Consider the following 27,887-nt stretch of genomic DNA (forward strand, 5'->3'; position numbering starts at 1 on the left):
GATCTTGATATAAGAAATGGTGGAAGATTTCTTGTCATAGAGTGGTGGAACATGCATGGTGGTGCCACCTGAAAACTACAACATTTGGAAACATGGGCGCCTTCACAATTAGTGAACATTTCTTTTGTATAAAGGGGTTTAGCAACTAGCTAAATTTATTGTTTGGACCTTTCAATCTTCATATTTTTGTGTGTAGATGGCCTATTTTGTAAACATGACTATTTGGTTATGTTATTGTTGATATTTTCAAAATAACCTATTTCACTCTATAAGTTAATGGTCTACTTTATATTTCATGGCTTAAACCTTTGTATGTTCATTTGTAATTGATAGAATCTAGATTCTAGATGGTTGATGCTCAAATGATTAATCATTAATGTACTATGGATGCAATTTCTATCTTCGTTGATGTACAAATATGAATGTTTTCATATATTTTCCCACTAATTTGACATTATATATATATACACACACACACAAACACACACACACACACACACACACACACACACACACACACACACACACACACACACACACACACACACACACACACATACTCAATACATCCAGTCTCGAGGATTTTTGGAAAATAATGCTCCTAACCCTTTCATTCCATGCAAACTTAAAATCCTCCATTTTCTTTTACGTCCATAGCAAACTTAATTATATACTTCAATTATTTATTAAATTATTCATAAATCTATCTATTTTTTAAATTAACTAATGAAATATCTTCTGCAAATATGATCCATAACCTTAAATAAAACTATTTAATTTTTAAATATCATAATTATTAACTTAATAAACATAAATTAAGGAAGTTCATCATATTAAGAGTATAATAGGAGGATATTCTTTATTACCAACTAAATTAAAATTATATAATGTGAAGGAACATTATATAATATGAAGGCATACATATTTACACCAAAGGTGTCCCATTTTTAAATTGGTTAGGCTAGGCACGTGTCTACCCTTTTCATCTCCATTTGACATTTGTCCATCTATTGTTTTGCCCATTAAGTGACATTTGTTATTTTCATATTTCCATGTGGCTAGTGTGCTTGGGAATTCTAAGGTCAGTCTGACTCATCCATGCCAAATATTTAGGAAATTAAAAAGGATTGATTGGGGTTTGTTGGGAAACAAACACACCTCGAGTGAGATCAAGTATGATTCATCTACTACTAGAAATTTCCTAATTCTCTAATCCAAGACTCGTTTAAGGGATTTGATCTCCTGATAATGGTAACACCCTCCAAATTTATTCCAGAAGAAAGCCATAACATAAGAACAGTTCAAGAAGAATGAGTTCTTGCATTGCTCAAGGATGACAGAGCTCAGATTTTTGTACTCATTTGCAAAATAATCCATCCCATCAAGCTCTGGCAATTAGTTCGAAGCCCCGCATACATGATTATTCCTTGGATTGCATCTGATATCGGGTTGAAATTCATTAAATATAGCATCACCCTGGCAGTTGTAAGTTCCTACTGAGCTACAAATGTTGAGGGAACCACAAATATCAGGAAGTTTATAGAAATCCATAAAGTAGATAGAAAACATGTCTAAATCAGAGACCAACATGGTGTCTGATTGAATATATGTTCTAAAATTTCCATCGATATCCAATCTCAAGAACCAAAAGAAATCATTCCCAAGCTAAGCTTCCACAACAATTTGTCTCAAGTTGAGCGTTCGTGCTAAATTTCTAGAGAATTTTCGAGGATTTCCCCAAAGATATACATACATGGAGCTGGAGGAGGCCACAGGAGGGTTCAATAGGCAACTTGGGGTTGGTGGGTTTTCAATTGTGTTTGAAGGGAAACTTAGCAATGGAACAAAATTTGCAATGAAGAAACTAGGTAACGCTGATATAGGACATTTTCATTTCCATGCAGAGGTTGCAACCTTGAGAAGCATTAACCATGTAAATTTGGCGAGACTATTTGGGTTTTGCAATGATAGTACCTATAGATTTATGGTGTATGAGTACATGAGAAATAGAACTCTTGATCACTGATTGTTTCAATGTGCTTATGAAAATAATCCTTCACCATATCTTGACTGGAGAAAGAGATACAAGATAATCTATGATATGGCTTGTGGATTAGCTTTCTTGCATGAAAAATTGAAGGATAGGATTCTTCATTTGGATGTGAAGCCTCAAAACGTTGGATGAGAATTTTGGAGCCAAACTTGCAGATTTTGGGTTGGCCAATTTAATGGACAGGGCTCAGAGCCACACATTTACTCATGTTAGGGGGGAACCCTAGGTACTTAGCTTCTGAATGGATTTACCCTTCCATATTCCTTCTTATATCCAATCAATTTAATATACTTTTATTACCACACTTAGATGTAGACCTTTCTTACCCTCCCATAGTCATTTTTATATCAAATCAATTTAATCTCCTTTTGTTATTGGTCCAAATTCTCTCAGCTACCAGAATTAACCAAGATCTTTTACTTTTGAGATGTTAGAAAATTTGCATGTGAAAGAGTATTAAAAACCACATGAGCATACTTTAAAGAAGAGGAAACATAATGGAAACCATCAAATCAATGAACACACACAAGTTGATATAGGAGCTCACCCAGTGCGGGTTACGTCTTCAGGACCGGTGTCAAGAGTGGGGAGGTTGCTTCACTAAATGCTGCAAGATGATGATGAGTACATGATGAAGTATTTGTCAATACAAGGAAGAACTCCCTTAACTTAGAGTGACATGTCTCTCCACAAGACGTTCACCTATAAGAAATCTCACTCATATAAGCTCTCCTTCAACATGAAAAATTATCAAACACTCGCATGAAGTAACATACAAGGATCCTCCAACAAAATGGAAAACAAGGATTTCATCATCAAATCATCATCTCAGTGAAATCAAAAGAAGACATGGACCAGTGCATCTTATACCTCCACTTCTCGGGATGGCTTGAAAATGTACACATCTGCTGAAGAAATGGACTGCACGGTTGAACTCCTAGTGAAAACCCATGAAATCTGATTGTAAACTCAACCCCCTTCTGAATCGATCAAACCTGGGCACCCCGAGAATCTCAAATATTCCTCAAATATTCTCTTCTGGAGGTTGACTAAAATTCGGCTGCTTAGATGAATAAAGTGACCATTTCATCGTGTTCTCTGTGGAAAGCTAGTTCAAATGAGTATAAACTCGACATATTTTTGACACCTTCAAAATTCCGGATCTTAAAGATTCCTCATATAGAATATTCTTTGAAAAATTATTTATCATATACTCTAACAATATTCCTAGAATATTCTTGAGATTCATGTCTTCATTGGATTGCTTGTGCCCTCACCTCTCATGTATTCTCCATGGTTCCCTTTGAACCATTTGAATTGCATTTTATAACAAAGTGTGTGGTTGGCATAATGGTTAATATAGCGATATTAAGTTACTTTTTGTTGGAGAGGTTTTAGGTTCCAAAATCCATGGACTCCCAATTTTGATTTAATATGGTTTTAAAATCCAATTTTGGTTTTAATATAGTTTTCAAATCATGTAATATATGTTATACATGTGACCATACTGTAATGACTCCCCAAACCATGAAAATAAGACAAAAATGTAGGTTACACCATGACAAGGCTACTTGGGCCTAATTTGAGGTTCCATGTGGCACCATTTGATTGGGCCATGTGGTAGGATCTCATTGATCCACATCATATGCCATTTCTTTCACGTGCATGCCATGTGTCGACTTGTGGTGTTGCCACATCACCTGCTTGTGGGTCCACCTTATTTGTTGACTAGGATGCCACATTAGCTCTATGGGTCCCACTAGGCCTGCTAAATTTAATGCCACATGTCACTAGTATGGCTTGCCGTGTGGTAGAATGTTCACTTTGACTTCAACTTTTTCCTAGTTTGATTGAATCTTTGACTGAGCATAACTTTCGCATACGAACTTACATTGAGGCAACATTTGTGCCATTAGAATCAGGAAGACGATCTTTATGTTATGGTCTTAGTTTTGAATAAATTTGAAGACTTTTATTTTTTATCCTTTTTGGAGCCACCTAGACCAATTATGGTCTCTATATGTGTTTAAATGTATGATCTTTCCTTTTTTTTGTGAGGTCTTTGGTAGATGAGTACCATTGATGGGTAAAATGCAATACTTTTATTTTTTTGTATAGTTCCAGGATCAATATTAGATCATATAGATTACCTCAAAGGTCATTTTACTCAAGGACATTTGGCTCTCAAATAAAAACCTAAAATAATATTTTACTTGTGAAAAGAAAGGAAAAATATGGAAAACAAATTTCATTTATTTTGATTGTTTTGTAAGAACAATAATCTTATATGTAATCTTCTTTACAAACTTAGTCTGTAAATAACTATTTGCAGAGAAGGAATACCACTCTTGAAAATCTACTTATTCGTATAGTTCATTTTGTACAATAGAAGTGTCTTACTAATGGAGAAAGGAGAAAAGTAAACTTTAGATATTACATCAAAAATTTAGAAAGTCATCCACGGGGCCTTGGATAGACGGTGATTGGGTGTTCTGTTAAGGAACTCCTTGATGTGAAGTGACCAATTCGATTCCCTTCCTTGATCAAGGTGATAAATTGGACATGGTGAAGATGTAGTCCTGTTAAGCTTACAAAAAAAAATAAAAAATTATAAAGTCACAATTCTTAGACTAAAAAATGATTTTCTCAATTAGTCTATGATATTTTGGGGATGTTAACATTGTTGTTATTTTTGGATAGTTTGAAGTCCTTGATAAGAAACTGAGCATCTTCATTCCATTTTGCTGACCATATAGTAAAAGTGATTACAACAATGTTTTCCAAAGGGTATACCCTAGGAAAGGATACTTTAAGCAAAGCCAAAGAGTTAGATGAGAAGTATGAAGTGATGGACACTGTTGTAGCAATGGTGACAGATTTTGGCAAGTTCTTTGGGGAGATATCAAAAGCAGCTTTGATATAATTGGGCATGCGGCTTGCAACGCAGGAACAACAATTGTCAAAAACATTTATTTTTCAACAAGAGCACTAATGGTTGTTGGTGTTCTTGACAGGGCAGCCAAAGCTACTGTTGATTTTGGTAATAGAAATAATGCAGCAAAGATTCAATAGAGTTGAAGTTTTATGTCTCTATCCAACATAAGTTAGAACTGTAATGAAGTGATTTTTCCTCAAAATTATTTGTCTCATAATCAAGTATGTAATGTTGTAAGTTTTTTACCATAAGGACATGTGACTGGGTAAGAAACTGCTAAAAATATTTAAAAGCATCTTCTGCAATCATGACCATGCATCTATGTGTGTTAGAGTCAAAGTCGTTGGTGAGAATGTGTGATATTGTGAAATATGTACGACCTACCAATAATATGTCATAAATAATATGCCATGGATGATTCAAATGGAAAGATGACCTAGATTAAAGATTCTCTTTGAATTATGTGTATTGTGGAAATGAAATTTATTAGATAAATTAATTTATATGAGATTTAATTCTAAAAGCATTACACAATATTGATTATAACATTTCATTAGTTAATAAATGTTTTTTCGAAATAACGTAAACTCAATCGTTATATATAATAAATAGAATGCAAACCTATAGTGTACATTTTATGCTTAAATTTTTAATTGACTATGTCAATTTTCCTATGTTATATTGGGCTCATATTTTTCATGGTTGTTATCAAAATTAGAACCCTTGTCACTTTTGTGGGAGAGAAATTGTCTGGATGAATGAATCGTAGAGCTATGCTAGTTCTAAAAGCACCACAAATAAAGTTTTTTGGTTTGTTTTTCATTAAAGATGAAAAATTAGCGTAATGTGTTTATGGGTTCTTGGAATATTGGATCACAAAATTTTATCACTGTGTATTGAAGAGTTATTTTATAACTTAATTTTCTAATTACATTGAAGTAATTTATGGGTTCAATATTTTTTGCATTTTAATTTTTGCTTAATTTTTCAACTAAGTAATTTATAGGCCTAATACTTTTTATATTTATAAATTTAATAAAATTATGCAAAAATAAAATAAAATAATTTTGAATTGCCTATGTAAACATGATTAAAGTTATTATTAGAGAAGTTATATAAATTAAATAATTAATAAATATCAGTAAACATCTATAATAAGCATCAAAATTCTTACTTCATAATTAATAAAATTGAAAAAGTAATAAAACTAACTAAATTATAGCTTTATTTTAATTAGAGTAGTCTTTAAGTGCGACTTTTTGAAAAGTTTTATGTTTTATTTTCCGATCTAATTTGTCTAGAATCTATCTAGGATTCATTGAAAGCATAGGTGAACTCTTCACAATCAAAGTGCCTCAGGGGTTTTCGAGGGTGCTAAATCCATATATACAATCAAAAAACCAATTTAAACAACACAATTCAAGATTTGGCCACAAATGTTTTAATTGAATTCGAGTGAGAAATCCCTCGGAAACTCCAATAAGTCGCACTTAAAGACTATTATTATTAACTATAAAAAGAATTAATATATACGTTAAACATAAATACATTCAAAAACACTTGGGACAAGATTAAGATTTACCCTCACTTTATCATGGAGATTCTTAATTTATAAATAGGCTTTGTTACAATACCATGGGTTATCAATACCACATGCCCAAAAAACCACAGCTCATTTCATATGGCACTTGTTCATATGATATTTTTTTAATTAATCAATTTAATTAAATGAGAGAAAAATGACATAACTACTTTGGAGATAAATCTCAACCTTTAATTTGTATATATTCTATAATATGTTGTAGAGATTGAATTTTTATCTTCCACTAATAATAATTGATAATTAAATTAAAATTAATTCTCAAAGTTCTATTTCAAAATAGATATGCCTATCCACATAGTAAAAGTTAAGAAATGTATATAAACATTTTCTAAAATTCGTTTTACTCATATGTGCGGAAGATTTGCCGAAGATTTAGAAAAGTAAAAAGGTTTGTTTGGGCTTTGTTGCGAAAAACACCCACCTCGAGCAAGATCGAGTATGATTCGTCTACGACCTTACCGTATAAATTGTAAGCAAGTTTTATGGATCACAAGTTGAGAAATCTAAGAACCCAAGTATTTGCAAGTTGAAACTATCATATCAAGATTCATAAGTGTTTGGTGTTTTAATCTCAGCATTTGGTGACATAAATGGGTGCCCTTTTTCATGTTTATTAAAATAACCGCGCAAGATATGAGCATTGAAATGGCAGGTTAAGAGAACCAATGGTGGATTCAAATTAGAGCATGATAGTGGTATAACGGTGTTGTTCGACAAGATCAATGATATGGATACCAACAACAATAATCCAAAACGTACCCATGCTGCGAATGAGTTCGAGGTCATGAGAAGGGCAATTCTCATCAGATGGGCTCAATTAAAGAAGTGGAATTGATTGAAGGAAACTATGAAGTGATCATTCCGGTGTGTAATAGAGGTGACTTCTTGAATTATGATGATTTTGGCGCAGATCTTGATTTATCCGTAGCCGATGCCACTCCTCATGAACTTGGAATCATCATGAACCATTTCCCCTCCTATTTTGATCTCGATTCAACGCACGCTATTTTGTATTTGGATGTTCTGAGAATAACGAGGTTTTATATGGTTCTCAATCGGAAGATGATATTTGGCAGTGGACTGAAGCTCCAGTCATTCAAAATGATTTTGCATCTCCACAATAAGAAGAATTAGGAATTAACGGAACCGACTTTCATGACACTTTTGGAACGATCCAACATGGACTGTAATGTTTGTATTGGAAAGAAGCTTTTGCGGGCTCTGTAGCTGAAAATCATATTGGGAGTCGTGAATGTAGTTTTATTGTAAACCTAATTTATCTGAACTATATTATGTGTGCATGTCAATCCTAGTTTTATCTGAAAGACGAAGTCCAGGTCGAATCTTCATTTTCTTTGAGTTGTAGCTTTAAGTTTTCTCTATTTAATCATTTCCTTATGTTCGCAATACATTCTCCCTATTTTGTACAGATTTTTGTCAAAATGTTCATGATGAAATATTTAACGACACTCTCTAAGACTTGTAGTCCAATCCATGGTCGAATCAATTATCAACATCAATTATAAGTAGCTAAATGGCTCTCTGAACATGAAATGTGTTTCAAAATATTTATGTCAAATATTATTATTACTAGCATTCTGAATACACCGTTCAAATGACTTTAAATAAAAAACTACCTTATAAACCCTAGTATATCATAGCTAATTTTTGCCACCAATGGCCTACCATCGTGAGGATCTATTTGAGGTACCTCTGTATCTCATAACACATATCTGTTTTACCTACCTGAAACTCTCTTAATGCGTAGAATCGAGCTTCAGATCGTTCATAATTTCGTGAAATAAGATTTTTTGGAAAAAAATCAATCAACTCCTTGGTATCGAACTAGTCGGAATCCTCACGTATGTTGTCGTCTAACTCTTAAAATACGTTACCACCCGGATAAGTTAACACCTGTATTTTGCGATCTTCGTAATGTGATCTGACTGGATTTGCGATCTTTGTAATGTGATCCGACAAAATTTACCTGCAGTACTCATGAATCGTTATTTTTACACCGTAAGTGTCACTTTTTGGAATTGATGAGGCTAGGTGTCTACCCTTTTCATCTCCGTTTGTTGTTTTTCCTTTTAAATGAGATTGCTTCAAAATTTGATTGGAATTAGATAAATGCTATTATAAACAAGGGCAGCTGCGACGCAGCGAGTCCCTGCATCAAGTTGAGCCTGTTTAGGAAGTGATCGAATGATTGGGTAGCGGCACCCAGAGTTTTGGACTTCACGTCTGCAGGCTTTGGTGTCAATGTCTTCACAAGAAAGAGAATTCCATGTGGTAATCGCATCTATAATTTCCAGTTTTAATGAAGCCGATATTGATATATGGAGCGGTATGAAGTGCAACAGCACTTGTATTAGGCGTCTCCTGGTGAAGCATTTAAGGCTGAAAGGTTACAACGCGGCACTGTGCAGTGTTAAATGGCCTACAGTCGACAAAATCCCTGGAGGGGAGTATGAATACATTGACATTTTATTCTCTGAAGCAGATTCTAAAGATCGTTTGATAATCGACACGGATTTTCGATTGCAGTTCAAAATAGCAAGGCCCGTTTCTCAGTATCAAGAAGTTCTGCCTTTGGCAAATTAGAACAGATATTGAAGTTCATGGCAGAGGCTGCCAAATCTTCATTGAAGCAAAGCTTCAATCATGTTCCGCCCTGGAGAACTTTGAAATACATGCGCGCAAAATGGTTCTCTCCTTTTACAAGAATTACATGTTTCGATGATTTATCGATATCAAATGCGAAATCTTGCACGACGAGCGTGGCGCACGAATGCAGAGATCATTTGCAGCATCTCAAGGCATCGTTAACAGTGTGAAGACATGCAGGCGAGCGGCCATTAACAGGTTTAATATTTCTTTGAGACATTCAAACTTTTGAACAGGTTTCGAAGTCAGGAACTTTTGTTTTTATACACAAATTGACCTTTTATGTAGTAAACCAGGTGTTCTGGCGCCGTTGGCGTGTTGAGAGACGATACCGATTTTGAGAATGGTTCGTCACTGCTTTGTGAGCAGCAATGCTAAGAAACCAGGCCCATATGACCTAGCGTGCAGTGAGCAGCAATGCTAAGAAACCAGGCCCATATGTCATCGAACTTAGACTAGCTCTCTGACAGACGCAAACGAATATGTTTACATACAGGATGTGATCAATGGGCCCCTCGTTTATTTATGCAACATTATATATGTCTTCATGTTTTGAATCATTCTACTTAAGATATATTTATGCCAGATGAGCATGTAGGTGTTAACCAGGAGGTGACCAGATACCTGGGCTTCCACGACAAGGCCAGCAGAGTTTCCGGCCCCACCACTAGAGACAAACCTAGCGCCACGGAAACCTGTTTGAACATAACAAGCGAGGTGATTGAACCTAACGCATAATGCATGATAGAAACGTGGCTGAACCGCAGGACAACGGTGACAAGTGCATGTTGGATAGCTGAGCGAAAAAGCCTATGCTCTCTGTGCTACCTTTGCTTCTGTCTCCGTCTCTGTAACCTTCTGTAACCTTGAAAAGAGAATTCAGTGCTGGTTTTCGTTCTTGGTTTTTCTGTGTTTCAGAAGGTATATTATTTTCTTTGTTTTCTTTGTTACAGAATCTCGCCCAGAAAACCCTAGCGCAACAGGAATATCTATGCAAGGCGTCGGCGTTGCCGAATCGGACACAGTAGTAACCAAGGTGCAGAGGCGTTGTTTGTTCGAGAACTTTATGCATAATTTATATCGCTTGAATATTTAGATTTTGTGAAATGAACAGGAATATATAAGTTTGTGTTTACTTGTTGCAGCAAACAGCTGAGATACAGGAGGAAGGGAGGATACTGTTGGCGGACGGCAACGGCGTAATTAGGTGCAAAAAAGCGAAATTAGGGCTCGGTTTAAATGCACAAAACCGAGGAACCCTAAGGAAGAATCAAGTGGAGTAAAACAAGAAAAGAGTACAATTCTTTTCTTCTGCAAAATCTGTAGCCATGGCTTACGGTGATCAGAACAGTACTGTTGAGTTGGAAGATGGAAGACCAGGCCTGGTGAAGCGAAATGTCTCCAAGTCTATCCCGGATAATGAAATTAACGTGCAAGAAAATGGGATTGGTGATGAGCTGAGCATTGAACAAATTTTTGCCAACAAGGAGGTGCCTGGATGGCGGCAACAAATCACATTCTGGGGACTGATTGTGAGCCTGATGATTAGTATCCTGCTCGCTCCAGATCTACTAGCAGGTTTAGGAGCGTACCAAAGAAAGGACTTCCAGTTGGGATAACGTCAGGACTGCAAACAGACCACACTAGGTTCTGATTTGGAAAAGGGCATACAGCTTCGGATTTGGTCATCAAGGTATGATTCATGAAAGCATGTATTGAATTGGGCTATTGAACTTGAAAATCTAGAAATAAATTATGTATCTTCTTGCATGTGTATCAGTAGACTTAAAGTTAACCAGATTTAAAACTAAAACTAATGATAATGATCTATGATACATATCAAACTTATATTTGTTATTCATTTTAAATGAAGTAAATACGATGAATATGTGAATCTAAAACGAATGTAAAAGGAATAAATAACACAATCTGAAAGTCATTGTTCCAGGGAATGTACAAAACCCAGCAGCCCCAAGGAAGAATCACTGAATTAGGTGCAAAAAAGCGAAATTAGGGCTCGGTTTAAATGCACAAAACCGAGGAACCCTAAGGAAGAATCAAGTGGAGTAAAACAAGAAAAGAGTACAATTCTTTTCTTCTGCAAAATCTGTAGCCATGGCTTACGGTGATCAGAACAGTACTGTTGAGTTGGAAGATGGAAGACGGTGAAGCGAAATGTCTCCAAGTCTATCCCGGATAATGAAATTCCCGTGCAAGAAAATGGGATTGGTGATGAGCTGAGCATTGAACAAATTTTTGCCAACAAGGAGGTGCCTGGATGGCGGCAGCAAATCACATTCCGGGGACTGATTGTGAGCCTGATGATTAGTATCCTGCTCGCTCCAGATCTACCAGCAGGTTTAGGAGCGTACCAAAGAAAGGACTTCCAGTTGGGATAACGTCAGGACTGCAAACAGACCACACTAGGTTCTGATTTGGAAAAGGGCATACAGCATAGAAGCTACAATGAATATAAAGCAAAGCACAGCTGCGCTGCATCATCCACCTGTAACACATGCAAAGACACTTGTAATTACCTGCGATTGCTAATGAACTTATGATATGTTGCTTGTAACTACCTGCCAATCTCAGACATTTAACGTTTCAAACTAATGTTAACATTAAAACAAACCCGTTTACGGTTAGCCAAAATGCAGCAGGCGTAAAACCAATATAAGCCATGGTCGGGCCTCTTCCGCCTCGGGAAGAGGCCAAATAAGATGAGAAAGGTTAAGGCCGAATCCGACTTTGGTTATGTGCACAGAACACGCCGTATAACAGACGGGGAAAGCACCGAACTAATGCTAAGTCGGCATTGAACGATTACAATAGTCCCTGCCGGATGCCAGATGGCAGGGACTAATAAATAACACGTTGTAGAAATCATTATTGTCGTCACCACCGAGTGTGAACTCCTCCAATGTAATAGGCGACACCCACAATCCCCCATGTGGCAAGAGCCATCCCCTGAGGCGTTGAAGGCGCAACCTGTTCGGCTCCATAAGCGGACCAACCAGCCTACTGGTACGTCTAATTGGTGGAACAATTAATGATATGTAAAATCTTGTTGGTGTCAGCTTTTCTTTTGTGGGAATATGGGGAAAAATGGATTTCACTGTTTTAGAGAGGCCATGCTCGTCAGTTGTAGAGTCTTATTGAAAGAATCCATGGAATGCAATGCTCATTAAAAAAATTATTTATTTTTCTTTAATAAAGTTTGAGCGTGGAACTCTCCTCTATATACGCTACAATTTTTATGGTCACCTTTGCGTCACAAAGCAGTGTTTAGTTTCACCCGTGTGTCATATTATATAATAATTTCCCATTCCAACTCTAAACTTTTAAGCCAAAGTAAATGATTAGTTGGTATAGACTGTAACATTCAAACCTAAAATTTTATTATTTTTGAAGTAAATGATTGGTATTGATTGGGATGATTAAAAAATAAAAATAAAGGTTAAAGTGAAAAAAAAAGCACGTGGAATGATGAAATTATTAAAAATAATGGAAAAAGACATAGTATGATGTAAGTTTCAAGAATAAATAATAGAAAGTTTTGAATATACACGTTAGTTTGATATATTATGATTTCTTAATTATAAAATCATATACAATCATTTTTTAAAGGTATAAATTTTTATTTTTATTATTTTATGTTTATCTTTTTCATATATAGATTAAGAGATTATCAAAGATTATCAATGTTGTGTTTATATATTAAAGTTTTAACTTTTATTTTTTATTATTTTATGTTTATATTTTTCTTTTGTTAAATGGATACAATAATATTTCTTTTAAATTTTTTATATAAATAAAAAATTAATATCTAAAACAAGAAATTAAATAATTAATTATTTGTTTAATAGAAAGTTAAATTATAATTAAATATATATATATATATATATATATATAATTAAATCTAATTATTATTAAAATGTATATAATATTATTGAAGATAGTCTTAGTGCTTAGTGCTAATGACCAAAAATATTGATTTTTTTATATATTATTTAAATTGAAATTATTTTTGGTTATGGAATAAAACCCAAAAGTGTTATAATTGGATAATAGTTTAATTTTCTTAAATGTGAATAAAATGTAAAGAAATAAGAATGATGACGGTCCTTCTCATTGTTAATGGAAAACTCAATTATGATCATTTTTTTTCCATTTTCAAAGAAAAAAATTAAACATAGTGAGTTTCTTCTTAAGCATGAGGTTAATGTTGGGTGTGGAGCCTGATTGGACCCCAGTTCGTAATGTGGCGACAACGCCACCCATAATATTTGCGTTGCAAGGGGGGTCCAAGGGGGGGCAGCAACGATCTTTAGGATCCCCCCTTGCAGGGGACTGGGGGCAGCACCCCCAAAGCTAAAAATAGATGTAAACTTGCCCCGTAAAATGTTGTAATTTCGTAGTCAATCTAGGTCGTTCATTAGGCGGATATTTGATGGTAGAAGTTATGTTTAATTTAGGGTTTTTTGCCCTAGAAGGTAACCCCTCGCTGTATATGAGGGAATTGTATTGCGTCTATGTAGATTTGTATTTTGAGTGAGAAAGAGAGTGGAGATTGTGTGAGAGCGAAGAGGGAATTACAACGGATCTGTTCTAGGTTGATCTCTTCAGTTTGCTGGATAATATAAAAGGAAAGACTGGTTGTTTCTCCATAGACGTAGCCCAAATCGGGTGAACCACATATATCTATGTCTCTCTTGTTTTATGTGTTTTCTATGTTTATGTTTATGCAATATTTTATATCTTCCATTGCTATGTAATATATAATTTTCTAACAACTAGTATCAGAGTCGAAGGTCTATTTGGCTGATAAACTCGCAGGAGAGGAGGGTTCCTAGTTCGAGTGTGAGCAATGGCGAAAGATGGTAGGTTTAAGGTTGAAAAATTTAATGGCCAAAACTACCAGCTATGGAAGATGCAGATGAAAGATTATTTGTCCCAGAAATATCTGTACCAACCATTGAGTGGAAAGACAAAGAAGCCAACGAGTATGACAGACACGGAATGGGATATTCTCGACAGAAAGGCACATGGAAAAATATGGTTGTGCCTAGCGGTGTCGGTAGCCTTTAATATTTCGAAGGAAACGACAACGGAGGGTTTAATGTCGGCATTGGCCAAACTATATGAAAAACCCTCGGCTTCAAATAAGGTATTCTTATGAAGCATTTATTTAATATGAAGATGTCAGAAGGTGGATCTGTTGCTGATCATTTAAATGAATTTAATATAGTTATTAGTTAGTTAAGTTTTGTAATGGTAACTTTTGATGATGAAGTTAGGGCTCTATTATTTCTATGCTCATTGCCAGAAAGTTGGAATGGTTTAGTTATGGCCATTAGTAACTCTGTCTCTAAATCTAGTACTTTAAAGTTTGATAATGTTGTCGATGCAATCCTTAACGAGGAAATGCGACCGAAAAGCTCTGGTGAGACATCAAGTAATGCTTTGACTGTAGAGATTAGGGGAAGAAAAATGGAAAGAGGAAAGAGCCTAGGATATCATAGTAAGTCAAAGAAAGACAGATCCAAGTCCAGATCGGGGATAGTGTGCTAGAAATGTGGGAAGAAAGGACACCTGAAGAAATACTGCAAGTCTCGGAAGGGAAAAGAAGGAGACGCGCAGCAAGAAAACAATCATGAAGCGAATGTGACAAGTGATGTGTTGCAAGATGCTTTGATTCTTTCATTATAAAATATTATTGATGCCTGGGTGGTAGATTCAAGGGCCTCATTCCATGCCACACCTGATAGAAAACATTTTCATGATTATGTTCAAGGAGATTTTGGACAGGTTTGATTGGGTGATGATAAACCCCGTAAAATCATTGGAATGGGTACAGTTTTCATAAAAAAACAGAATGGAAATCAATGGCTATTGAAGGAGGTAAGGCGTGTTGTAGATCTGAATAAAAATCTAATTTCAACAGGGAAGTTGGGAGGTGAAGGCCGTCTGACTACTTTTATAGATAAAACCTGGAAGGTCACTAAAGGATCCCTGGTAATAGAAAAAGGAGAAAAGGTTGATACATTGTATTTATGCAATGGTATTTCTAATTCTGTTAATGATTTAACCTCTACAGGAGAAGATAAGACATTGTGGCATCATAGGCTTGGGCACATGAGTGAGAAGGGGATGAAGATTCTTCACTCAAGTAATTTGTTGCTGGGTTTGAAGCATGTTGATTTAAAATTATGTGAGAATTGTGTTTATGGAAAACAAAAGAGAGTCAGATTCCTCATAGTTGGGAAAGAAAAGAAGAGTAAAAAATTAGAGCTTGTGCATACAGATGTATGGGGACCTGCTTAGGTATCATCTCTCAGTGGATCTCGTTATTATGTTACTTTTATTGATGATGCAACCAAAAAACCCTGGATTATTCGAAATAAATATGATGTATTTGATACTTTCAAGAAATGGAAATCTTTGGTTGAAAATGAGACAGAAAAAAGGTTGAAGTGTCTCAAATCAGACAATGGAGGTGAATATTGCAGCAAAGATTTTGATAGGTATTGTTCAAAGAATGGAATTCGCAGAGAGAAGATAGTTCCAGGAACACCACAAGAAAATGGTGTGTCAGAAAGGATGAACATGACAATCATGGAGAGTGTAAGGTGCATGATATTTCATGCATGATTGCCTTTACAATTTTGGGCAGATGCTATGGATACTGTTGTTTATTTAATAAACAGAGGGAATTCAAGTTCCTTGGATGGTGGTATTCCAGAGGAGGCATGGATAGGTAAAAAGGTAAACTACACATTTTTAAAAACTTTTGGTTGTGAAGCCTTTGTCCACATTAATAAAGAAAATAGAACAAAGCTTGAGGAAAAATCAAAGAAATGTATTTTTATTGGATATGGTGTTAATGATTTTGGTTGTGGCTTTTATGATTATGAAAAACGCAAAATCATTAGGAGCAGAGATGTCATATTTAATGAAAAGTTTTTGTATAAGCATCAGATGCAGGAAAAGAAACAGGAAAAAGAGAACAGAGAATACACAGTGCTTGATGAGATCACGAAAAAAGTGAAGGTGCCTGAAAATCATAATGATCAACATCCAGAACAAAAACAATAACCACAACATCAACAAGCACCTCATACGCCTAAAAGTGGTGTTAGAAGATCTACCAGGATAAGTAGACCCCCTGAACGATACTCTCCTTCATTATATTATGTATTGTTGACTGATTCTGGTGCACCAGGCTATTATGAAGAAGTAGTGCAAGTAGAAACCAGGAAGAAGTGGGAGCAAGCCATGAAAGAAGAGATAGACTCCTTTGCACATAACCAGACTTGGGACTTAGTCAGGTTGCCTGTAGGTAAAACAATATTGCAGAATAAATGGGTTTACAAGTTGAAGGAAGAAGATGTAGGTAGAAAAAGGTACAAAGCTAGACTTGTGGTAAAGGGGTTTGCACAAAAAAATGGTATAGAATTTGATGAGATATTTTCTCTTATTGTTAAAATTTATTCAATGAGAACTATTTTAATTCTAGTAGCAGCTAAAGATTTGCATCTTGAGTAGTTAGATGTAAAGACAACCTTTCTCCATGGAGATTTGGAGGAAGAGATATATATGCAGCAGCCACAAGGATATGAGGTAAAAGGGAAGGATAAACTAGTGTGTAGGTTGAAGAAGAGCTTGGATGGCTTAAAACAGGCTCCAAGCAGTGGTATCTAAAATTTGACAGGTTGATGTCTAAACAAGGTTATACTAGATGTCACTCTGATCATTGTGTTTATCTCAAGAGGCAAAATGATGGTAGCTATATTACATTGTTATTGTATGTAGATGCTATGCTTGTTGTAGGCTCTAACATGCAAGAAATAAATGTTCTCAAAAGAAAATTAGCAAACTCATTTGCAATGAAGGATTTGGGTGTTGAAAAACAAATCTTTGGTATGAGAATAACTAGAGACGGGAAGAATCGAAAATTAACATTGTCTCAGAGTGAGTACATAGAAAATGTGTTGAAAATATTTAATATGCAGAATGAAAAACCAATTATTATACCTTTGGCTAGCCATTTCAAACTAAATAAGGAGGTGTGTCCCAACACTCAGGAAGAATGGCTTGAATGTCTAAAGTTCCATATGCGTCAGCAGTTGGAAGCTTAATGTATGCAATGGTCTGCACAAGGCCTGTTATTGCACATGCAGTGGGAGTTGTAAGCAGGTACATGAACAATCCAGGAAAAGAACATTGGATGGGAGTGAAGTGGATTCTCAGGTATTTGAGAGGTACCACAAATCAAGCATTATGCTTTGGTGGTTCAAGCATTGCTCTCTAGGGATATGTTGATGCAGATATGGAGGGTGATAGAGATAACAGGAGGAGCACAACAGGATATGTGTTTACTGTAGGTGAAACAACTATCAGTTGGGTTTCAAAACTGCAAAGTGTTGTTGCACTCTCAACAAAGGAAGCAGAGTATGTTTCTACTACAGAGGCTAGTAAAGAAATGATTTGGTTACAAAGTTTTTTGGATGAAATGAGTAAGAAGCAGGAGTTGGGGAGGTTATAGAGTGACAACTAGAGTGCGATACCTCTTGCAAAGAAATCTGCATTTCATTCCAAGACAAAACATATAAAACTCAAGTATCATTTCATACAGTCAGTGTTGGAAGATGGACGGTTGAAGCTGTAAAAGATACACACTAGCCAGAATCCTACAGATATGTTAACAAAAGTTGTAACCAGGGAGAAACTGAGATTTTGCTCAGTTTCAATTGGCCTTCAAGTATGATGATGAAGATGAGAAATAACCAGGTCCAAAGTGGAGTCATTGTCCAGAAAATGAAGCAGCGGTGGAGTTTCTATAATTAGTCTCCAAGTGGGATATTGTTGGGTGCGCAGAATGATTATCTTCTTTATTCAGAGATATCATCGTATTGGACCCTAGTTCGTAATGTGGAGGCAACAACGCCCATAATATCTGCGCTACAAGGGGGGTCCGGGGGGGTGACAGCGATCTTTAGGAGCCCCCCCCTGGTGGCAGATCGGGGGCAGCACCCTCGAAGTTGAAAATAGATGTAAAATTGCCCTGTAAAATTTTCTAATTTTGTAGTCAATTTGGGTTGTTCATTAGGTGAATATCTGATAATGGAAGTTATGTTTAATTTAGGGTTTTTTTCTCTAGAAGGAAACCCTTCGCTATATATGAGGGAATTGTATTGCATCTATGTAGATATGTATTCTAAGTGAGAAAGAGAGAGGAGATTGTGTGAGAGCAAAGAGGTAATTACAATAAATCTACTGTAGGTTGTATCTCTTCAGTTTTCTAGATAATATAAAAGGAAGGACTGGTTGTTTCTCCGTGGACATAGCCCAAATTGGGTGAACCACGTATATCTGTATCTCTCTTGTTTTATGTGTTTTCCGTGTTTATGTTTCTGCAATATATTTTATGTGTTCCATTGCTCTGTGATATATAAATTTCTAATAGTTAAAGTGCAATTTTATGTACTATTTGATTCCATGCATAGGACTAAAGAGGGATGCTACTTGAAAGCACATGATCTCATTGCTATTGCCTTAAGAATGACAAGGACAAATTGTTTTTTAGTTTTGGAATAAGATCAAACATTGTGTTTGATTAAAAAAAATCTAATCTTTCGTAAACAAAAGAAAAAAAATAGATTAATATAATCCAAAATCTAAAAGCACTCTCCAATAACCAATTTACCCTATATAAATTATTGTAAGAAGTGGGAATGTATGGTCTACCCTATATAAATTATGGTAAGAAGTGGTAATGTATGGAGTGACTTACTTCCTCTGATTTAACTTCACTTTCATAGCCCCGATGAGCAAAAGTGGGGTGGCATTTGGAGAAATTGTGAAACTATGGTTGACCATGTAGAACATCCAATTATGTTTGAGCATGATTAATTATGTTAGCCATGGTGACCATGGCCAAGTATGTTGACCATGTTATCTATAATTGATAATGGATGAACATGTTGAACAAGCTTAACATGTTGTCTATGGTTGAACATGATTGATGAACTACATTATGTATGGTCATGGTGACCATGGTTGACTAATTCAACTTGAATGTCTTATTTCCATAATAGTTCTAGTAGTTTAACATAAGGAACCACATCTGACCCAATCGACATCGTGATAACATCTACTCTGTCATATAATGCATTCTCGAAGGCAGAGAGCAGGTCAGAGGTCACACAGCCAAATACCCAACAAACGTTGTAGACTACAATACATTCTTTGGGCACCATTCCTTTGGAGATTCCATGCGGGTACTCCATCATGTTGCCTATTTCAATGAAATAGCCTGCGACGATGGAGGCGGTTTCCGTGCCATGGTCTTGTGAGGATTTCCACTATCTAGTTCGAGGGGCCAAATGTGGCTTCATAACCTTTGTAGAAACGTCGTGCTCCAACCAATACAACCACTTCAACGTAACAATAAACAAGGTGAAATGTTAACATGTAAAAATGTGAAAATATTAATTATTATTTTGAAATTCTATATTTAAAATTAAATAGAGTGTAAGATTTAAAGTTTTTTTATTACAAATTTTGTGTGCATGTAAAGTTTTAGTAAAAATGAATATTTGTTTGTCATCGTTATATTAAATGTAATTAAATTTGTTTAGTTATTTCTATTTTATAAATAAAAATATATAATTAATTGTGTTATTACATTTTTTTTTTTAATTATGTAGCTCATTTCTAATTCTAAAATTTAATTATGAGCTTATTTTTAATCGAAGAGATAATCTTCCCCAATCTTAAATTCTTTAAATGTATCTATACCCCTTTAAAACAATTATTACTTAAATAAAATACCTCTTTTTATATACACTTTTATACACAAACGTACATATATAAATTTTCCATGAGTATAAAATTTAGATTTTGGACTACTTCAAGGGTGATTCGTTAAAACTCACTAGGTCAACGACATACTAATAACCATATACATTTCCAAATCTCAAATAACACCATCATCAACATGATATATCATGAAGCAAGGTAGGAAGGGAATGACAACAATATCGGAAGAGTCTTCGTTATAATGTTTTTATTTTCAAATGATAGATTATGGTTTAATTTGGAATCTTATTTATGGGAAGACTGCGTTATAATGTTTTTATTGTGAAATGATAGATTCATAGTTTAATTTGGAATTTTATTTATTATATTATTATGTTTAATCATTTTTTCTATTAAAATAGTTAATTTTATTTGAAGAAGTTTATTGAATTGACAGACTTATTTTACATGAGAGTGATGTATAATTCTATTCTTGTTCAATTTGGAGTTGACACATTTTCCTTAAAAAATATTTTAAATGAAAAAACATTTTAGGTTATAATAAAAACATAAATGATTATACATATTGTATTAGTTTTAATTAAAACCATTATAAAGCATTAATAATTGCATTTTTATTGTGCTTACTTGGTTTCTTGATATTCCATTTTTATTCTTTAAGTAATACATAAAATATTTCAATGTCTATGTTAAACAATATAATTTTATATAACTTTACATAAATTAATTAATTAAATAAATCAATAAAAATTATATTTCTCTTATAAATATTTCAATATAAAATTTAAATAAATTGTTTAAATATCCATATTAACTAATATATTTCAATATGAAGTGTGCGTTAATGTTCACCTTAGTAAAATATTTCAATGCTCAAAAGGAAAAAGTAATTAAAGGTACAATAATTATATTTCTTAATAAGAGGAAAATGTGTAACTCAATCAATTTTTAGTATAAAATATTATTAATAATAGATTATTCAAAAATACAATTTAAACAATGAAAAATTACACATGGTCTATATAGAGAAACAGAAAACCATTATAGATCTATCTTAATCATGAATTTATTAAGCATTAAAAGGAATTAAATTTCTTGACGTATAATTATTTTTTTCAAGTTTTACATTCTAAAATAAAATTTGCATATAATAAAATTTGATCCCTTTTAACACTTAGTAAATCCAAAATTAAAATAGAAATTTATTAATTATTATCAAATTAAAACAAATATAATAAATTATAATATTTTATAATTTGATATTCATTGTTTTATAAACAAAATGACTATCTTTATAACATCAGCCACTACTAGATTTGTGAGAGTGGATTGAAACAAAAGAAAGCATTTGAAGAGACAAAGTTCTTCGTGTAATTAGCTAATTTTAATATTTTATAAGCATACATGAACATGAATTCTCTAGATTAAACTCCATCTTGCTAGATTATAGCTAAATTTGCAAGTAGAGATTGGCATAGATTCGAGAACTATTTGGGTAATATGAAACATTCTTAAATATATAAATGGTCAATTTTTCTTATCACATCACGGTGAGGTGCTACCTAAATATAAATATGTGTTTTTCAAAAAAATATTAAATAAATAAATTGTTTTTATTTAAATTAATTTTATAAATTTAAAAACATATTATTTATTTTGATATTTTTAAATTATAATTATAATAATTTATATAATAAATAATATTTTTAAATTATAATTATAATAATTTGTATAAGAATGGGAAATTTTTTATTTAAAAAAAAAATAATTTAAAATTAAAATATTTTTTTTTTAATATTAAATTATTTTATTTTAAATTAAAAATATAATGCTATGGATGAATAGGGAGGGTCAAGTTTGAACTTTATTTGTCAATCCTCCCATATATTTGTCATAAAAAATAAAAATATTTTAAATAATTAAAATGTAGTATGTAAACATATAATTTGAATATAATGTTGATTTGAAATTTTTATATTAAACTGATGTAGAATATGACTAGTCTAGATCTATTTTAACTTTGGATTTACCGAGTGTTGAGAGATCAAATCTTTTTTCATTTAAAAAATAATTATTTCAAGAGATTTGATCCATTTCGGCATGTGGTAAGTCTAAGTTAAAATAGATCTAAGTTTTTTTTGCTTGAGCAAGAGTCGTGTCTTCTAATTCATTAAATCCAGCAGAATTTACAATATATACACCAAGCCACCAAGTAGAGTGGTCCTAGGCTTGCTAAGAGCAAGCTCAACAAAAACTGAGCCTTCTCCAAAAAAGAGAAAAAATACTCTCCCAAACCAAGAGAGTACATACAAAAAATAACCCACCGAATATACCGGGACCGGGAACCCTTCCCACAAAAAGCCACGCCAACCCCAGCCAAACATGCAACAAAATCCCCACCGTCCAAACTTCATAAGCAAATCAACACCAGAGATCTAAAGCGCACAGCGAAGAAGCGCGGAGTATAACCCCCATACCCCACCAAAACCGCACGCTTAATCCCGAGCGTTGATCTACCTATTCCCATCGAACGGCGGAACTGTCACTCGCGCGGCCGAAACGATCGAACAATAGTTTGCGATGAGGTTGGTTTTTAGGACCCACCCGCATCCACATGTCACCATGCATATGGAATGGCTGCCCAAATAAGAAAACCGTCGTCAACTCGAACGCGGTGTGATTGCACCAAAACCACTCTAGAAGCGGTTTTGTCTCCTGCCACTGGAAGTTGAGAAAGGGAACCTCCATAACAGGTGTCGTCGGTCGATTACTCCCCCCCCCCCCCCCCCCCCATCTAACCAAGATAACATTGCAACCGACACTAGAGATATACAGGGAAGTGATTCCCATGGTTGTAGAGGCTGACCCTAAACCGACTCCCGCCGTAGGCTTGAACGACCATAAAAGGGAATCAAGTTGAAAACTACTCATTGCGAATTGTCTTCCTTAGTTTTTTTCTTATACACTTCTTTGTCCTCTTTCTCCTGGTTTTGGCAAAGTACTTTTAGGTTGCTTGGCAACATAGCGAGCCAATTCATCGAAATTCTGTTGTCTTTACAGCTGACACCTTGGTTGGCCAGGATATCAGCCAACTTGTTGGCCTTACGACACACATGGATAAATCTAAGTGTGTGTAGTCCCTGAAGATGTTCCTGAATTTTTTGGAGAACCCGTAATAATCTCCAATGTTTGGTTACTTTCTCTGGCCCTGTTCCATGACTAATTTTCTTGACCGCGTTTATGACTAACTCTGAATCAGCTTCTATTATTACATTTTGGCAATTGTTCTGTTTCAGAAATTCCAAACCTTGTTCCAAAGCCATTAATTCCACCATATTGTTGGTGGCTTTTCCAAGATGACCATAGAAGAGGGAGATTATGTTTCCATTTTCATTCCTAAGAACCCCTCCAAAGCCCGCCATGCCCGGGTTGCCCTTTGAAGCCCCATCGATATTATACTTTAAAAAGCCTACCGGGGGAGGATTCTAGAAATCTTTCATCGGTTCCCTCAAGTTTACTTTCCTGTCTATACCTTGTGGAATAATTCCCTGCATTCCTAACTGCCTGAGAATTGATAGCTCAGCTTCTGAAGGAGGATTCTTGGGGAGATCCCTGACTGTGGTGTTGATTGTCTCCTTAAGCTGTTTAGAGATTTGTTCCAACAAACAAAGAGAGGAAATCTTCTCTTCTTTGAAGATTCTTCTATTTCTCTCTTTCCACACATTCCAAATGATGAAACTTGGCAACAGAGCCCATGCTGAGTTAAGAACCTCATAATCCAAAAAATTATTCCTCCAATTGTTCAGGGTTTTAGTGATGCTTCCTTTGTCTCTATCAGATTGTTTGAAGATGGAGGCAAAAAAATCCCATAACCTGGAGGTGAAAATGCAGCTATTGAGTAGATGTTCGATGGTCTCCTCTTGGACTTCACAGAGCTGGCATCTGGAGGGTCCCAGCATACCTCTTTTCCTGATATTATCCCAAGTTAAGATTTTCCTATGGTGAACCAGCCACATAAAGAGTTTGATCTTCATCCAACCCTTGTGCCTCCATAGCTTCTGCCAAGATCTATCCGTAGCTTGGGAATCCAACCCAAGGAGAATACATTTTGCTTCCTTGATGTTAAAGTTGCCCTCTTTGTTGCTGCCCCATCTTAGTTGATCCTACCCTTCAGTAACTAAAATCATCCTCTGCTCCAACAACCTATTAAGGGTATCTGCTCCACTACTCAGGGTCTTGTTCTCTCTGCCATCTATTTTTTTCCATGTTCTCCATTTTTCTGTATTGTGAGATTGCTCCCAAAATTCCTTTACCTTCACGAACCTTTGGTTGTCTGTCTAATGTTTGAGGCCCAAAAATTCCTCTCTCAAAAGAGTTGGTTCTTGTTGCCATTTTTCCTCCCAAAAAAGAGCCAGATCTCCATTTTTTATTTCCCAGAAACTGTTTTTTTGAACCACCTCTCTGTTTTCCCAGGCCTTGTTCCAAATGGGAGATCCCTTTATGTTTCCAAACATTCTTATGATATCATGAGAAAGCCAAGCACTTGCATATTTTTCCTTCTAGATGCTTGCCCATTGTGCCTTAGGATCCTTAACCCACCTCCACCACAGTTTGGCCCCTAAAACCTTACTTAGAATCTCTGTATCATCCAATCCTAGGCCTCCTTGTTTCTTGGGTTTACAAATTTTTTCCCATGAGACTAAAGCCCATTTTTTCCTAGTTTCCTCTTTGCCCCAGAGAAAATCTCTTTGAATATTTCTAAATTGCTATAAAACTCCTTTTGGAGTCGGGAGAGCTGATAACATGAAGACAGGGATAGCTTGGAGCACTGCCTTTGTGAGAACCAGTCTACCTGCCAGATTTAGAGACCTGATTGTCCATTTCTTGACTTTATCTTGCATCTTAATGATTAGCAGATCCCATATGCTTTTGAGCATAGGTTTAGCAGTTAGAGGAACTCCCAAATACTTGGAGGGGAAAGAGTCTCTTTGAAATCCAAGGATTTTGGAGACGTTTCTCTGGATAGCAATATGGGTATTAAAGAAAAATATTTTTGATTTGGAAAGATTAACTTCCATGCCTGATGCCAAAGTAAAGTCCTTCAAAATCTGTTTGTATGCTAGCGCTTCCTTGACCGTGAGAACGCCCTATAACATGGTATCATCTAAAAATTGTTGATGTGTCAAAACTCGACCATTCTCCAAAAGTTGGAGTCCTTGAACTTTTCCTGTTGCTCTAGCATGCTTAATAGACTGCCCCAGCCCTTCCATCATGAGGATGAAGAGAAAAGGAGAGTGGATCACCCTCTCTGAGACCTCTAGAAGGAAGAAAACTTTCAGAGGGAAAGCCATTAATCAATATAGAAAAGCTGGAGGAAGTCACCAGGGCCATGACCCATCTGATCCAATTATGATCAAAACCAAATGCTGCCAGTACTTTCTTGATATATGTCCAATTCACTTTGTCATATGCTTTGGAAATATCCAATTGCATGATCATACCTGACTTCTTTTCACTAGTTAACGTGTGGACCACCTCATGAGCTTGAATTATGTTATCTAGAATTTGTCTGCCTTCCACATAACCAGATTTTTCCCCCAAAACCAGCAAAGGCAACAAAGGTTTGAGTCTATTGGCCACAACCTTGGAAATTATCTTATAAACTACATTGCATAAAGCAATGGGCCTATACCTCTCTGGAGTTTGGGCATTATCCTGCTTTGGAATTAGGGAGATAAAGGAGGTATTGAGAGCTCTTAAAATAGTTCTGTTCAACCTGGAGTCTTCCACCACCTTTATAATATCCTCCTTGATAATATTCCAACAGGCTTTGAAGAAATCAACATTGAATCCATCCAGACCTGGAGCCTTACCATTGTGCATTTCCTTGAGAAATTCACTGACCTCCTTTTCGGTTACAGGTCTGTTGAGATTACAATTATCCTCCCTGGATACCAACTTGGGGATATGCTTAAGGAGTTCCTTGATGAAGGGAACCCTGTCCAGGGTATTTTCCTGAGCAATACCTCGGAAGTGCTTAACTAACACTGCTTTTATTTCTTCGTGAGATTGATGTATTTGCGCATCCTTGATTGAAGAGATTTTGTTGTGAGTCCTATTTGCTATAGTGGATTTATGGAAAAATTTAGTATTATGCTCTCCTTCTTTTAGCTAATGAACTCTTGATTTTTGTTTCCAAAAAATTTCCTCTTGATTGCACAGCTTTTCCCATTCTTGGTGATGTTTTTCTACTTGGTCATTTTGTCCTTATCAAATCCCTCCTTGATCAAAGCTTGGTTGAGCTCCATAATTTTATTTTCCACTGCTTTCTTTCCTGCAAAAATATTGCCAAATTCATTCTTGTTCCAGGCCTTAAGCTTCAGCTTGATGTACTTTAATCTCTTGTAAGCAGGAACATAGTTGATCATGGAGTTTGCAAATCCTCTTCCCACCGTTCTTCAATGTTGCTGAAGAATTCTGGGTGTGAAAGCCACATATTTTCAAATCTGAAAGGTCTATCTCTAGGGGTACCTATGCCCTTGATTTCCATTTGAACCGGCCAGTGATCTGAACCTCCACAGGGAAAAATTCCTGCTATTATTTCCTTGTCTAGAAGCATGAGATCTTCAGAGATCATGAATCTATCTAACTTGGAGGCTACCTGTGAGTCACCTCCTCTTTTCTTGTTCCATGTATAGAGGCCATTGTTTGTCTCAGTATCAACGAACTTCATGCTTTTTAAGAAGATTTGGAAGGCTAGGGAATCTTTATTTAGAGCTCTTGTACCCCCTTTTTTCTCCGAGAGAGATCTGATCATGTTGAAGCACCTCCTAGGACCAAAGATATCCCTGCATATCTGACTCGAAGATCCGCTAAGGAATCTACGAACCTGATTTTGTCAATCTTTGGGGGCCATAAACATTCGTAACTAGGTAAGTTTCCCTATCTCCTACTGGTTGTATAACCACTGATAAATAATTTCTTGATGCCTCAACATCATTTATTCCAATTTTTTGGGGATTCCAGAGAGTGAGGATACCCCCTGCTGTATTTTCTACTTTAACTTCTAGAAACTCAAATCTACTGAGCCATTTACTGTGGATTTGCATTAATTTCTGAATGGAGCATTTTGTCTCTTGGATAAAAATTATATCCAGAGCTGCTTGTTTCATTCTATTGTTCATCATTCTCTGTTTTCTCTTGCTACCAAGACCTCTAATATTCCAAGTTGTGAACTTCATAATTAAAGATTGGTAAAGGAGTAGCTGGTTAGGTCTTTCATCTTACCTGAGTTAACCATAAGCTTGCCACATTCCATCAGTAGCTCATTTTTTTTTTCCTGCCTCTTTTTTCCCCCCTGGATTTCTCGGTGCTAACCTTGAAGTCATTTTTACTGCTTTCACCCCTTCATTGCTTTGCATTTCAATGTTGTTTACTCCCTCCACACCTTTTGCCTGGGTTTTCCATAAGAATAACTGTTGTATTCGATTCAACTCTTCTGGAGGTAGTGAATCTACCCCGCCTGATGTTCCCTGAGCCAAGAATCCTTCTAGATCTAGGTTTTCTCTATCAAGAATCTCTTGTAGCTCGTTGTCCTCCATATCCATTTCACTGTAGGTCATTTCCTGATCCATTTCCAGCTTTGATTCATTCAGCATGATCCCCTTTTGTTTTCCATTTTCCTGTGTCTGATCTCTTTCTTTTTCCTTTTCCTTCTTCTCGTAATCTTCATCCATTGCTTGATCTTCTACTGATATTTCTTCATCCTCTTCAAGAACTTGGAACTGGTTTTGACTAACCTTTTGTCC

General features: G+C 35.4%; 1 protein-coding gene and 1 pseudogene across 1 annotated transcript; both read left to right on the top strand.

The window, feature by feature from the left end:
• Positions 1 to 1,753: 1,753 nt before the first annotated feature.
• LOC149152617 (uncharacterized) lies at positions 1,754 to 7,781 on the top strand (annotated as a pseudogene).
• A 1,072-nt stretch (positions 7,782 to 8,853) lies between these two features.
• Positions 8,854 to 9,195, top strand: LOC149152618 (uncharacterized). Its single transcript, XM_089443542.1, has one exon. The coding sequence runs from the start codon at positions 8,854 to 8,856 to the stop codon at positions 9,193 to 9,195; it is 342 nt and encodes a 113-aa protein (XP_089299668.1).
• The last annotated feature ends 18,692 nt before the right edge of the window (positions 9,196 to 27,887 follow it).

This window comes from Pinus tabuliformis, chromosome 9, assembly GCF_031772625.1.
Source record: "Pinus tabuliformis cultivar Carrire ecotype Pingquan chromosome 9, CPIR1, whole genome shotgun sequence".
NCBI lineage: Eukaryota > Viridiplantae > Streptophyta > Pinopsida > Pinales > Pinaceae > Pinus > Pinus tabuliformis.

What these genes read in the sequence shown, in the direction of transcription:
- LOC149152618 (XM_089443542.1), top strand. Translation starts at nt 8,854, where the DNA reads ATGTCTTCACAAGAAAGAGAATTCCATGTGGTAATCGCATCTATAATT.